A 15611-nucleotide genomic window follows, 5' to 3' on the forward strand; every position below is an offset into this window, starting at 1 on the left:
ACTGCTCCTACAGTTCGCCCCATGCGACACTGAGGATGGGTCAAATGCAGAGAACTAATTTCTCTACAGAGATTTCTCTACAGAGATTAATACAGTATAACTTATTTACTTAAAGACTGCTATATTAAATGTAACAATATAAAATTAATGATGAATGTTTACAGATCATGAGCTCTCAAACTGCTTAGGTATCAGCAACAAACTGTATTTATTCTCAAGCTACATTTACAAAACAAAAAGGTAGCTCTTCTGCAGATGTCAGTGCACTCCTTTGTCTTACTTGAACTATGCACTTAAACCAGTCAACAAAGTTCACTTTGTCTTTGTCTTCAATGTGAAACAATGATGCATTGTATATTAGGAAATTCTGACAGAATTTTCCACCAAAAGTATTTATTAATAAATTCTTTCTTTTATCTTTGGGCATTTTATCTATGAACCCACACAGAACTATAAAAGAGTTTCCCTCACCTTTATGTCAGTGATATCTGGGCATAAAAAACAAATGTGCCTCTGTAAATGGTGGGGCATTATTGAGGTGTTGGAATTACCACAGTGGAACATTAGTTATACATGTTGCGACATGTTGTGTTCAGCCATCATAAAGCTAAGCCACAGCACAGGTGATGTGAGTGCTGACACATACCTGGACCAAAGGCATCCTGTTTTCATGCATCAAAACTTTCCCTGAGCAAAGGGCAAACATGAAAGTGAAACTACATTCACTGACCTCAGCCTCAGCATGTACTGGCAGGTGGGAAATTCTGCTACGACAAATTGAAAGGCTACTGTTTATGATGTTTGATAATTAGTCAAAACCTCAGCACTCCTGCTCTGAGCTGAGCTCACAGAGACTTCTGTTTTCTTACAACTATAGGGCACTGTGGAAATGTCCTTACACTGCATTTAAGTAGTAGTAACACTGGCTATTTCAAATATTTCCACGGTCCCATTACCTCAGCCCTCTGTTTAACACCTGTTCATGTGCGTCAATTTTGTGTGCACTTTTATTCTTACACTTTTACTCCCTAGGACTGCCTGAGGAATTAAATTCTAAGTAGTAGAAGCAATAGAAATCAGTGGTGGCATGCTATACAGAAGCAGGATTTGGGTTTGATCCAGTTCATCATGTAATAATAATAATAATAATAATAATAATAATAATAATAATAATAATAATAATAATAATAATAATAATAATAATAATAATAATAATAATAACAATAATAATAACAATAATAATAATAATAACAATTATTATTATTATTATTAAAACCGCAAGCAGCATTGAAAGGCCCTTCCGGCCCCCTTAGCCGGTTGCCACACGCCGCCGCAATGACCATCTTTCTTTTGAACAGTTTACTCCAAGATTAATGGCCTCCATGTGACGTGAATCTGCGCCAAATTCCGTTGGTCTACGACAAACTTAATTTTTAACAATCCCATATTATTTTTTGGTTGCTCCCCAGCGGGTGCTATCGCACCCATTTTCCCAATTATACTTTTAACAATTTGCAGAGATGATACGGAGTGGTTATAATGTCACTGCCACCCTAGGATGAGTTTATTAAAGAGCAAAGGCAAGAAATGGCACCTTCGGCATCAGATCACTCGATTTACCCAAAATGGCTGACCTAGCAACCATGTAATGTACTATTTTGTTCGGACAGCAATGACGCACATGTATACCAATTTTGTGTGCACTTTTATTCTTACACTTTTATTCTTACATTCATTTTTATTTGGTGCTCTCAAATTTCTTATATCACGATATCCGGGGTTGAGGACTCAACCAACGATTCAAGTTACACACAAATTAGTCACAGTATGTGCGAGTTATGGCTCTTTGAAGGATGATGCCGAGCTCCGAAAACATGTGCGGAATTCATGGCGTTGCCATGACAACACCGTTAATCCTATTAGAAAGTTTTTAATAACTTTTAATGTCCCACTTGTGTAGATGATCTGGAGTGCCTCCACTGCTGCTTCCTCTCCATGTGAATAATGGCTCCTGCCTGCAGAGGGCGCTAGCACGCAAAACCTTTTTTATTTCACAAGCAGCAGATGGCCATTAGGGGCCGTACTTCAATGACCACTGTCCACGAGCTCCTGACGGAGGGCGCTAATATGCTGTCATTTTGTATAATGTGAGATTCGTGGGCCTATTGGCTTTTTTGATCGTGATGCCATCAAATATGTTTGTGCCGAATTTCATCCACGTTGGAAAAACACTTTTTTTTTTTTTTTGGCCTATATCGCCGGATAGATCTCGATGCCCTGAGTTGGGGACTCGGAATGACCCTTGTCGATGACGGGCACAACGCTCGTCATCGATGTTGCTCATCTATGTTGCATGGATCGGGAAGTCTGGGAATCTCTGCTGAGATTGCTGCCCCCGCGCCCCAGCCCCGGGTAAAGCGGAAGAAAATGGATGGATGTTGCGCCATGCCTGTGGTTATAACCTTCTTTTCAAGCTAGCAGGAACAAATGTGCCTATATCAACGGACAGGCCACGGTGCCGGGAGTCCCCCTATTACTGTTTGGTGCATGGGGAGCGCACTGCGCTCTGTTTCTTGAGCGCGTTTAGGGGTGCGCACGTCTTTGCGCACTGTACAATATTAATATAGGCCCTTGCGACGGCAGGCCGCTCGGGCCTAATAAAACATAATGTAGTGCAGCTTTGGTAGGATTATTCACATAAAAAGCACAAACAGAATCAAAACAACAACAACAGAAGTAACAACAACAGGGCGGTAAGGGGAGTGCTCCACTTTCTGATTGAATGGAAGCCTGTCCAGATCATTGTTATTTAGACAAAACATAAAACCTCTGTTTTACCAGAATGAAATGAAACATTCAGCCCTTGGCCTTTGCGGGAGCCTGAAAGTACATCCTACTTTCAATGATAAAATCCACAAGAAGGAGATGCAATGTCATTACTCTGCTATCGTCTTTAAATATTGTTTAGTATTGTTTTTATTAATCTTTATTAAAGGGGCAATGTACAGAGACATTAAAGGAATAGGCCACCGTTTTTACATACTAAAATATGTTCTTACCTCACTTTAGCCGAGTTAATATATCCCCGTCTGGTCTTTGTCCGTGCGCTCTGTCACGCAAACGGAGCACATACGCAGCCTCTCCCACATGTCACATAGCTCCGAAAAAGCTCACGATAGAAGCTACCAAGCTCTTCCACGTGTTCCCTATTTAAATAAAGTTACGTGAAGTGTTTTCATGCGAAGTATATTTACACAGAAATGTAGCATGTCGATTTTATAAGCAGATAAAAAGGGGGACTATATTGTGGGGCGTAATGATACGAGGAGTAAAACGTCCGCGCAGTAACTCCTAAAGGTTATTGACGGAAGTGAGCAGGGGAAGTCTTTAGGAGTTACTGCGCGGACGTTTTACTCCTCGTATCATTACGCCTAACAATATAGTCCCCCTTTTTATTTGCTTCTAAAATTGACATGTTAATTTCTGTGTAAATATACTTCGCATGAAAACACTTCACGTAACTTTATTTAAATAGGGAACACGTGGAAGAGCTTGGTAGCTTCTATCGTGAGCTTTTTCGGAGCTATGTGACATGTGGGAGAGGCTGCGTATGTGCTCCGTTTGCCTGGCAGAGCGCACGGACAAAGACCAGACGGGGATATATTAACACGACTAAAGTGAGGTAAGAACATATCTTAGTATGTAAAAACGGTGGCCTATTCCTTTAAGCTCATAGAGACAGAGATGTACTGCACCAGATTATAGCTAAATAGCACGTTTCCCTCCGTAGTCCCTGGTTACAGAGAAACAACTAACACTATATGACAATGCATTAATCTCACAGTCAATCTCACAGTCAACCACACAACACTCCACGACACGGTGCAGCTTGTGGTCAGGTGGTTTTGGCTGCTGTCACGTACATGGAACTGTTCCAAACCTCAGGATTGTGGGTTCAACTCCTGGCGCTGACAATTTGCTAAATGTCTCCCTCCACTCTTCACCCCTTTCACCCTGAACGGTTCTGTCTAATGAATATGGTGCTCTGTTTTTACAGAGAATGACTAAATGAAAACAAAAAGTATGATTTCAGGCCTAATACCAAAATATAACAGCGTGATTATTTATTTTTCAAATTATATGATGAACAGTTTTTTTTTACATTTCATAATGATCAAAGTGAGTCACGTTAAAATGAGAAGTCGTTCTCCTCTTTCCTTTTCTCCCTGGTGGCGAGCTTCCTCTTTTGTTGATGGTGAGGAAAAGAAAAAAGGGCCTGTCCCTGTAGTCGGCACATGCAATCTCACCCCGCTGTTCACTGGTCTAACACCAGGGGAAAGTACCATATGGGATGTGACTGCATAGAGGACAAACCAGGGTATATGTAGAGTACTCTCACAAGGAGGCAGTGATCACTTTGAGCTCAGGAAGCCGCCGCTGCTGCTTCTGCTGCTTCAGCTGCTTCTCACTGAAGGAAACCATACCCTACACACTATGATCTCAACCTCAGAGTTTGTCATTGAGCCATTGCGGGAGAACAAGGCTCAGACCAAGCCCAACTCCTCACGTAAAAGGCTGGTGCGAGTGCTGCTTTGGTGGGTGACTGTCCTCTCCATCAGCCAGGTTGTACTTCTGGTGCTTTTCTTGACAATGGGACAGGTAAGACAACTCAAACTACACTATCATAGTTCAGAAAGTATTCATACCCTTCAGTTATTCCTATTTCACAGCTTTATGACACTGATTGGGTGTCTGTTCTTTCAAATGCCTTAATTCTGTCTCTAAACCACAGGTGAACTTTCTTACAGTTCCAAAACCACACAGCATTGATTAAGAGAAACTGAATAGCTATAGAGGGATTTTATCAATGTGATTAATCTCTTAACCCCCATCTGAACCGAGCACATTTTCTCCAGTTCAGCTCTGCAGAACGATCATTTTTTGTTGCTCTTTTATGGCTGTTTTCAGTCAAGTTTTGCCACTTTACATTTATGTTGAACTTTCATCGTTTTAGATCACATTTTTGTTGCTCTTTTGTGGCTGTTTTTAGTCAAGTTACTGTTTTCTTGTTTGTTGTACTTTTGTAGCTTTTTTTCTTTGCGTTTTCTGTCGCTATTTTGATGCTTTTCTCAAGAAGCTTTTAGATTTGGCTAAAGCCGAACTGGAGAAAATGTGCTCAATTCACTCAATTCTGCTGTTAATAATAACAATAATAAGAACGGACACATTTAAGTATTACAGACATAGTCATCACAATGGAGAAGAACAGGTGCTGCATTAGAGATTAAAGATTGTATTGTAACACCTGTGCACCGCATCTGCACTTTCTTGCGGTTGTGGCTGACACAGGTGCTGAGTAAGACTCTGCATCTGTGACCTGTTTGACGCAACATAGACCCCAACCATAACAAATGATGTCATACATTAGTGTAAAACATAGTATTGGAAGGTCTACAGGAAATCCTGTCATACAAGACGAACTGTTGTATGACGTACAATGACCCCAGGAAGATTTACTGCTGATGCCAATCTGGATCCCCATAAACATAAACACATTATTTGTAGTGAAATAAAATTAAAATGGTATTGTGAATAATAATAATAACTCGACATTTTCAGTAAGGGGCCTAAGGATGAATTACGTAGATGCATTTTTTTCCTTTTGGTAGAATTCGGTCCGTGGAAAGCTTTATTGTTAATACAGAGCGTATTAAAACTTAGTTTTGCATCTGTTCTGATTAATACAGATGTTAATGTATTTACAGTAGATAATACATTATGACAGTTGCTATTGCTAAGTCAAGAAACTCTCACTTTTCTCTTTGTTTTTTTTTCATGATGTATTTTCTCTATAAAAAGTTGAAACTGTATTTATGGCTATATTAGTGACATTGTCTTGCTTCCACCTCTAGTCACAAAACAGAGCTGAACAGGGTACACCAACCAAACCTCAGGAAGTCTAAGACTTCTTATTATTACAGAACAATACCTCTGAGCGTCAATGTCACAGTCTACTTAGCATCCTCAGTGCACGAAAGGAAGCCTTGTGTGATGTCGTGACCACATTCGGGGAAAAGCCACCCAACCTCTCTATTATGTTCACACTTTCAAAACACTTTCGCTGAGTTCTCACAGAAAAAAATCATTTTCCATTTTTATTTGTAACACTAATTGTTATTTCCCTATTCCCATCAGTCATCTTCAGAGGGTGGAGTTTCCAGAATGTTCACCTTTAAGGCCAGGGGAGGTAATAAATAGTTTGAAAACTGTAATGATTCATCTAGGAAAATCTCAAACCCTCTCTTCTCTTTTTTTCAGCACGCAACGGCTCCATCAAATGGTACGCTGTAGATTCTGATGATCTTCCCATTGTCCAGGGAAAGCAGGGGGTCTTAAATATCAAAGCGGATGGAGACTACTTGATGTGTCTTCGTATCACTCTGAAGGAATGTAACAAGTGTGAGGAGGACAAAGTGAATCTTGTCGATCAAAATAACAACTCCATCCTGTTTGGGTCAATCAATAATATAACACGGAGCACTGGTCTCCTGTGTAAGATGACACGCCTGTCAGCCGACGCAAATACCCTCAAAGTGGAGATCCAAACCAAACTTAAAAATCCATCCGAAGTGAATATAAATGACAACCTGAATGTGACCTACCTGGACGTCTTCTTTATGCCCTCACGTAGTAAGTCTTAGGAAGAGTTCAAGGGTTTACAAATGTACGTAAAGAGATTATCATCGCCTGCACAATACTTGGAAAACCTATTTGTTGTCGAATGTTAATGGTTACATTTCACATTTTACATCTTTGGACTTGCAACTCTGAAATACAAATCTGCTAATAATGGACAATGTAGAGAACAGAAACTAAGCTCATTGGATTCTGCTGCTATAGCACACCATTTGGTTCAGAAGACACTTCCTTATAAACATACAGCACACAGTCCATGACCTTCCCAAATATGTTTCCCATAGAAAATATGTCTGAAAAGCCCTGATAAAACTAATTTATGCCTGTCTAACCCAGGGCAGCTGTGGCTTATGAAGTTGACCAAAGATTGTTATAATGAACTCGAAAGAGACCTTTCTCTGAGACCACTATATATCATTTTTTGGTCGTAATGGTTATTATTGTATTTGTTCTTAAAGCCTATTTGTACAGGAAAGGTCCGATATAAGCTCAGAGCAGAGATACTTTTTCTTTCTGGACCACACAGGCCTATGATTAAGATTCTTATTTTTCACATTGGTGCTTTCACTACGAACATGTGTGTTTGAATGAATTGATTGTTTTCACTGAATGTATTTTTAGACTTTTTCACGTTTGTAAATTGATTGATTGTTTGCACTGAATACATTTTTACACTTTTTTTTTTAAACCGCTTGTAATATATTTATTTATTTATGGAAGCATTTTGGTCAATGTCTACAATTTAGCAATTTTTTACAATTGTTCCATATCAGACCCTTTCAGTCACTTTGTCCAGATGCAATTGTTACTGCCAGACATTTGGACAAAGGGTAATTTGTTTATTTTAAGGTCTACTTGCGCTGCAATTAAAATGTATGATTCTGTCCACATGCATCCAACGAAAAACAAATAAATGAAACAAATATATTTTCGATTATCTTCTGTGTAAACAAAGCACATTGCGGTTCCCTGAGTCATTACAAGACCCTCGTAAGATGTGAAAGTGAGAGGTCAGGTGGAGGGTCCACACAGTGATCACTGTTGAAGCAATAACATCTGATATTAAATAATTTGAAGAAAAAAAAATACAAACCACAAATAGGAAAAAATGAGTCATGAGACTGTGGCTGTGAAGTGTTTCCAAGTATCAACCGCAGACGCATGAGCCCGGCTATACTCTCCTACTTGTCTGAAGCTTCTGTTTCCATGGACCATTATCTACAGGGACACCATCATTCACAGTTTCATTCAAACGTGGGCTGTGAAACTTTGCACTTCCCTCAACCATTTCCTATCATTATTAGGAAATTATGTTGAGTGTAGATTTGTTCATTGTAGAAGTACTTTAATAATTTATTTAAGACTCAGCTCTTTTGCTGCAGTAGCTAATAAATGTTTGTTTTTTGTTCTTTTTAAATAACGCACTTGTGGCCTTTATTTGAGAGATCACTATGAGACTAGACAGCTACAAATGCAGCTCGGTTGCAATAGTGACACTTATTGACAAGGAAGTAGAAGAGAATTCGTGGCCCTGGGTACTGGCCGTTTTTGTGGGCAACACGAGTGATTATTATATATTTTTAAGCTATAAACAGACTTTTGTTTTCTGAGGGCCCCTCCTCTAAGCCTTGTATTATGCTTGGCCCAGTGTAGGGAGGGGCCCCCAACCAGTCCAAGACCGCGGGTATTGATACTTTAGGCTTATCGTAAAAGTTTCTTGAGGCTGATTGATTGTTTAATTTGATATTACATACTTTTACCTACTTTTAACCCAGCAGATGGCAGCATTTCTCTGTATTGGTGTGCACGTACTGCGTGGAGAAAGTTTGACTCTTGTCTAAACAGCTATTGCTCACTTACGTTTGAATAAGTAAGTCCGATTATACGAGCGACACTGTCAATAAGATCCATAAACCATCTTAGAACTGGACTGTACCTCCGATGAGATGCATCTATAGCTCAAGTATGTAGGCCTGCACATGCACCCACTCTGTTATCTACTTTGTCAAAGCCCAAATATAGCCTATCTAATGACAAATCACGCTGCAACTTCAACTGAACTAGAAATAAAAAGGTCATGTGACTGAGAAAAGGAAGTTTTTCGCCCGCGTGGCACATACCACAAACCTATGCACCGTGGATTGAACATGGAAAGTGAGTAATCGTCTTCTACTCTACGAAATCGTGGGTGTTTATTCGACATTAGCAACGGGATAAAACAAACGAAACGAAACCTCATCCTTCCTTCTGCAGGGTGAAGGGTTTAGTGGGTAGAGTTTGTTTAATGAATAAGTAAATTAACTTTCATGCTTGACATAGCCTTCTTATCTCAATGTATCATTTTATTTATTTTATTATGCCTGTTGCAAATAGAGCTTACCTTTTTCAATAAGTCACTACCATATTTTAGGATATTATTTATTATTTTAGTTTGTAGGGGTGAATATGGGTAAAGTGGGACAATGGGTAAAGTGGGACACTTAACTTTAATCATGATTATTTTTGAATGTGTCATATTTTATCACTAAAAATACATACACACCGAATAATTAGAATGTGCAGGATAAGAAAATAATGGTTTTGTGGATATTAATTCACTTCATATGGCGTGGCAAACCATAATCTACCACCAAGTAGTAAAAAAGCGGAGGTATGTCCAATGACAGAGCATTTGGGGATTTATGATCTTAAGGTTATAACTTTTTAAAACTCACAGACATGCAGATTTTTGTTGACAAATTATATAAGGGAATGCATCTGCAAACAAAACATCTCAAAATCACATGTCTATTCTTTATACTTTTATTTTTATAAGAGATGTTATCACTGTCCCACTTTACCAACGTGCTATTGGTAAAGTGGGACAGCGTCATATTGGCAAAGTGGGACAGTGTATTTTTGTGGAAAATCCTGGGTATTAGGTGTTTCTTTTATTTACACATCTTCAAATGAGATCAATTTAACTCTATATTTCTTGTTTTGATTAAGTTTTCGGATGATTACATTTCTGATTGAAGTTTTAACTGTAGCTGTTGTTCACTACGAACTGTTGATCGCCGTTTAGCAACATTTCAACATTAAGTTGTTCTTTGAGGTTTCTAAGTTCTTTAATTGTAGATTTTTTTTTAAATATCGGCTATATATATATTTCTTTTCAAATCTTTAAAACATGCTTCCCGTATACTTCACCAATTAGAGGCGGCCTGAGTTCACAGAGTAACATGTGTTTTTTGGGCATGTCCTTCAGATTATTCCTCACTCATTCATAAACAAAAACAAATCTGATGAAGGCACTTTACAATATTATTCTTCCATTGTTCTGTCACTCTTGTTTTTAGTTTATACGAAAGGTCCGAAAGGTCCGAAAGTTAGTTATTCCACACTGTAACATGTCTGACTCCTTCTGCACCAACAGCACAGGCTGCACATCAGACACATGTCCATGATGGGCCTATGTCTCACACCACAGTTAGAATAACCATTAGAATGGTTATTATTATTCATAACTTCTTCACATATTCATAAAAGTAGTTGCTACAATAATATTAATGATTTTGAACACAAAAATGACCATGTTAATAGTGTCCCACTTTACCAATTACAAGTGTCCCACTTTACCAATAGCACCTCTAAAAATTTATCATTGGACCAACCTGTGTTTGAGGCCAAATTATAGCTTCTGTGTTAAACATTTGACTTTTTTTCCTCCACTGGTGTAAAATAGACATCTAAAGCTTTTTAAAAATATATAACATTAAAGACTTTGGCATTTAATTCCAAACAAAAAATGAGGTGGAAACTGAATTTTCAAAAAGTGTCCCACTTTACCCATATTCACCCTATTTCTTGCCAAATAAACTTAAATCATTTAAAATCATAGATTTTATTATTATTATTTATTTGTCAATTCCATCAAGTGTAACTTGGCATTATTTCCCAGTTTCTCAGTATAAACTGTGTTTAATTTTAAGACAATATTATAAGACAATACTGTATGGGAAGGGGGTTTTGAAGGGAGAGTTCAGCTTCCCAACAGCCGAACTTGACTTATGTAACTACACTGAGTTATAATTAACCTGGATGTTTTGCTTTATTGTATCAGATTTTGGCAGATAATTCAGACCTGTGCACTTTAACCAGTACCTGCCGTCCCCCCTGATCCAGGAGCTAGGGCTAGGGTTAGGTAACCATAATTAGATATAAATAATTGCTAACAATAACCCTCAAAACTTTTCATCACCCACCGCAGTCTCCCAGCTTTCCTCTGCTCTTTGTACCACCACAATGTCCGGCTGGTTTGTCATTTTGTCCGTCTGTATCTGGAAGTCCCACAGGATCTTGGCTCGGTCATTCTCTATCACCTTTGGAGGTGTTTCCCACTTTGACCTTGGGGTTTCAGCCCATACTCTGCACAGATGTTCCTGTACACAATGCCAGCCACTTGGTTCTGGCGCTCCATGTAAGCTTTCCCTGCCAGCATCTTACACCCTGCAGTTACAGTATGTGCTGGATTGTCTCATTGGCCTCTTTGCACAGTCGGGTCTTGTCTGGTGTGGTAGATCTGGGCCTCTATTGCTCTGGTGCTCAAGGCCTGCTCCTGTGCAGCCATGATGAGCCGCTGTGCTGTCCTTCAGTCCAGTGGGTGGGAAGCTCCCGCTGGACCACGTAACTGCAACATCAAGAACAAGGAACAGGAGAAACTAGCAAAATACCAGGGGCTCAGAGAAGAGCTGGAGAAGGCCTGGAGGGGGGAGGCATCAATGGTGCCCGTGGTCGTTGGGCCACTCGGGGCAGTGACCCCCAAACTGGAGGAGTGACTACAGCAGATCCCAGGAAATACATCAGATATCTCGGTCCAGAAAAGTGCAGCTCTTGGAACAGAAAAGCTACTGAGGAAAAAGAGACCACTAGCGAGGAAACCTTTTTATATGTGTATAAAATAAAATGATGATGGCTGATATCAGTTATCAGCTGTCATCAATGAGCCGATATATAAAACAATAGATTTTTTTGTTAATAGGCCAAATAAAAAAGTTGGGGGGTTGGGGGTTATATTATTTTCCATTTCCCATCGTAGCCACAGTGATAAGGAACGTGCAGCTGACAGTGGATGAGAGAAATGTGATCTGAAGCAAAACCATAGTATATCACAGGTGGAGGAGAGTCATATTGAGAGTCAGTAGCTCAGAGCATATTTCACTCTTGTGGTTTACAGCAGGTCTCTTTGTGCGTGAGTGTGTGGGTGAAATGCTGCTGCTGAGACCACTCTTCAAAAGCCTGTCGCCTCTACAGGAAACGGTACTAAATGTGACAGTGGCCGGAAAAGACTACTCTTGCCCCTGCATGCACAAACCTTTACTATGCACCCTTTTTACATGTTCAATGCACTCTGCAATACAAAACATGCTTTAATGACCAGCTAGACACAGAAAATGGTACTTTTGATGGGTAATCAAAAAGTAACCTATTTAAATCTCAGATATGGCTGTTATTAGTCAACATCTCCGAGCTGGAGACGTCCCGCTCGCAGTAAAGTTACTTTCATGTCTTAGGAGAGGTGAACAGCAAGCACACATGTTTGTTGGTACATTTTATTAGTATATGTAATAAAAAAAAGAAGTGCTTGTACTTTATTCTAATTATTGGACAAAATATTACCTGATGCAGCTTTATCTCTTAGACAAAGCCCCCTCATAACTCTCTTTTTTATGTCCATAGAGTAATACTTTATAGAAAATCAAATCAACGAGGCAAAGCAGGACAATGTAGAATAGTAGAATAAAATATAATATACAATGATCTGTGTTATATTGTAATATATGTATTTTTCCTCTCATATCATGTAGGCACCAAACACATTTTGAGTGGGGTCTCCACGTGCGACATGAGAGGTATCAGAAACCTTGACAAAGATAGCATCGTCTTTGTAGAAGTGTAAAACTCCGGCCAGAAAACTGTTGGACTGTTTTGAATGTAATGAGGGCCGGGACGTCAGTAGCTTGATGCTATTTTTGCCAAGATAATATTTTGTTTTTAGTTCTATTGAGTGGTGCCAGCCTTGATCAGCAAGGAAAGACACTTTGGAGTAAATGTAGTAATATCCATTTTCCTTAAACACAAGGCTGCCATTTTTGTAGCCCACTTTATAGAGAAGAGGATCAGCAATCTCGCTCCATGCCATGACATGTTTTGCATTGGCTACATCTGTGCCATCTATATGAAACAAGACAAAGAAATAAGCCACGTTAGTTAGTTATATTTGTGTTTAAGTTAGAAATGTTTTGGGGGGGTTACCTGTGAGATGTGCCACTGGTTTCGATGGGGCTTCTACCAGTCTGGCCCATTTGGTGGGTGCAGGTCCTATGGCTGGTGCATCTAAAAAACAGGGACAGCTTAGAAAGAGAGCTCATACGAAACACTTTACAGTAACAGAACTAAAGGAGAAGGACGTACTTCCGATCATCTTTGCTGCTGATGACATTTCTTCTGTGGTCTGTAAGAGAAATGAAATAAGGACATGGTTGTTTACCAGAAGAAAAAAAAACATGTTTAAAATGAGTAAGATCACTTTTACAGAAAGCTAAAAGGTAATACTTTAGATTACAGCCCGTGAGTTCCACGTGTAGGTACAGGAACAAGAAAGGAACACGTTCGTACAGTGCAAGGTTTAATAAAGGCGTCCAAAGTGTAACAACTGTGTACAATGTGTAATAAAGGTGTAGGTGGCTTTTTAATGTCATTTTTAATGCACAAATAGTGCATTTTAATGCAACAAACGCAAAAAATAAATAAATTGCCGCTTATTTAATTTCTTAAGATTTGCAATGATTTTATCAAACAGAAGAAAGAGAATTGGACAAAACGGGAAACCTTTGAGCAATTTCAGCCTGACTATGTTTTAGTTCAGTAATTTTTTATTTAATTTGATGAACTGAAATTTGTTCAGTAACATCATTTTCAGAGAAATGTAAATTTAATGCCAGTTTGAATCCAATTTAATGTTTTAAGGCCTTGATTTTTTGTTTGACTGCCTGTTTGTTTGTGACTGACACAGGAGATGTGAGCACGATGTGCTGTGCCGAAAACAAATTCCACCAACTCGGTTATGTGGCCGAGTTAATTACTGATTCTGATTCTGAATGTAATGACTTGTAATGCTTTTTAATGCTGATGTAATGTGTTAACTACAGATGAGCGCGGGTTGAGACGCAATGTACACCTTTATTACTCTGAGTACACAGTCATTAAACCTTGTGCTTCAATGTGTAGTTACATGTACTTACATGTGTAATTACTTTCTTATTAGCTGTACCTACACAGGGAACTTGCAACCTGGAATTTAAAGTGTTACCAACTACGGAAAAGTTAAAGAAATATTGCTGAAAGTGGTTGAAGTCACCACAGTGGAGTATTCAAAATGATAATGTGTCTTGTATCGACAGGTTTGTGCCACAGTGGAGAGGATTAAAGGTGAGTTTTTATTTTGTATTTTTCAAATAGTCCTTGTGTCGCCTACATCTACTTCTTACTGTGATATTTATCTCTGTTGACTTGATGTTTTCACCATTTTTAAAAAATCATAACCACTTCCTCAACATGGCCCAATGACCCGCAGCTGTGTTACTTTTGTGTTATTTCTGATACACAGTTGTTCTAAAACTCATCTAACCAACATGTCCACCTGACCCTGTCCCTGCGCTCTGGGCGCTGAACACAACACGGAACATCGAATAACGCTGCGACCACAGTTACTTTTCGGAATCATTTGGACACCAGTTTTATATTAATTTATTGTAAAACACAAAATTCTTATAGACAATGATTCAGTTTGAACTGTTTATCAAGTCAAAAACAAAATCGACATTCCTTGCATTTTATTATGACTAAACAACATTTGCAGGGTCTCGACTTTGCTTTGTGGAAACTTTCACTTTACTGATGACAGCGCAGCACTTTTCTCTGTGTGACTAAGCAGGACAGAGTAAAGTGCTCTGCTCACAACTTAACAATTTTTTCAAGTATTGATAATTATGGGTAAAATCATATCATGTTACTTAAAATAATATAAAATATAGTTCACTCACTTGTGCAGGCGGGGGATTATAGAGGCGGTAGATGAGCCAGGCTTCCACAACCATCCCACACAGGGCCACAGTGACCAGGAGTAAGAGCAGCACCTGGGTCGCGCCGATCGGCCTTCTGCGCCCGGGCCGTGGGGGCAGAGGAGGGGGCGCCGTCCGGTAACTGTCCACTGTGTACACCGAGGGGTACTTCACTCCCTCCTGTGTCATTGTATCAGTAATCTCTGTAGTGCAGTGTCAAGATGTAGCTCCAGTCAGACCAGAGTGCAAAGGGAAACTGCACTGTGAGTGTGACAGAGCATGGGTGGGCTTTTCTGTGATGGGTGTAAGTACAGTGACACAGGAGGTACAAAAGGAGGCTTTCGCTATTGGATGTTACAGATTTGTGTCAGAACTAAACACGGTGAAGCTGCGTTTTAGTTTTGTGCTGCTAAAAGCTGCTAAAAGATGTGAGACAGGCCTCAACTGCACAATGTTCAAATCAAGAATGAAAACTCTTTTAACTGTGCACATAAAAGTACACTCTCTTCACTCTCTGCTTTTTATTTATTTTTATTTTTTTATCAAGATAGCTGTGATTTCATTTGCCTTTAAGAAATAGTTTCATGTACTTCATGCACTTTCTTGTTCTGCTCGGTGTTCTGCTATTGAACACCTTCCGCACGTGCCCCTGCACTCACGCCGCTTAGTCAACTTCTTGCACATACACGGCCTCTGAGTATGTTCTTCTGGGTGATCGGAATCGGGATTGTCTTACAGCAGTTTGATGCTTTTAACCTCTCTCAAATTATACCCAACCTAATCTGAAACTCCCTCATCTTCAATGCTGATTGT

General features: G+C 39.3%; 1 protein-coding gene and 1 long non-coding RNA gene across 2 annotated transcripts; one reads left to right on the top strand and one right to left on the bottom strand.

Annotated features, from left to right (window-relative positions):
* Positions 1–8779: 8779 nt before the first annotated feature.
* Positions 8780–14919, top strand: LOC306969264. Its single transcript, XR_013793306.1, has 3 exons — positions 8780–8850; positions 14139–14166; positions 14789–14919. It is a non-coding gene; the product is annotated as an uncharacterized lncRNA (long non-coding RNA).
* Positions 12491–15160, bottom strand: tnfsf14 (TNF superfamily member 14). Its single transcript, XM_079564864.1, has 4 exons — positions 14781–15160; positions 13150–13189; positions 12991–13071; positions 12491–12909 (listed from the first exon to the last, which is right to left on the bottom strand). The coding sequence occupies exons 1-4, from the start codon at positions 14985–14987 to the stop codon at positions 12530–12532; spliced, it is 708 nt and encodes a 235-aa protein (XP_079420990.1). The 5' UTR covers positions 14988–15160; the 3' UTR covers positions 12491–12529.
* Positions 15161–15611: the final 451 nt, after the last annotated feature.

The sequence above is a fragment of the Gobius niger genome (assembly GCF_951799975.1).
Source record: "Gobius niger genome assembly, chromosome: 10".
NCBI lineage: Eukaryota > Metazoa > Chordata > Actinopteri > Gobiiformes > Gobiidae > Gobius > Gobius niger.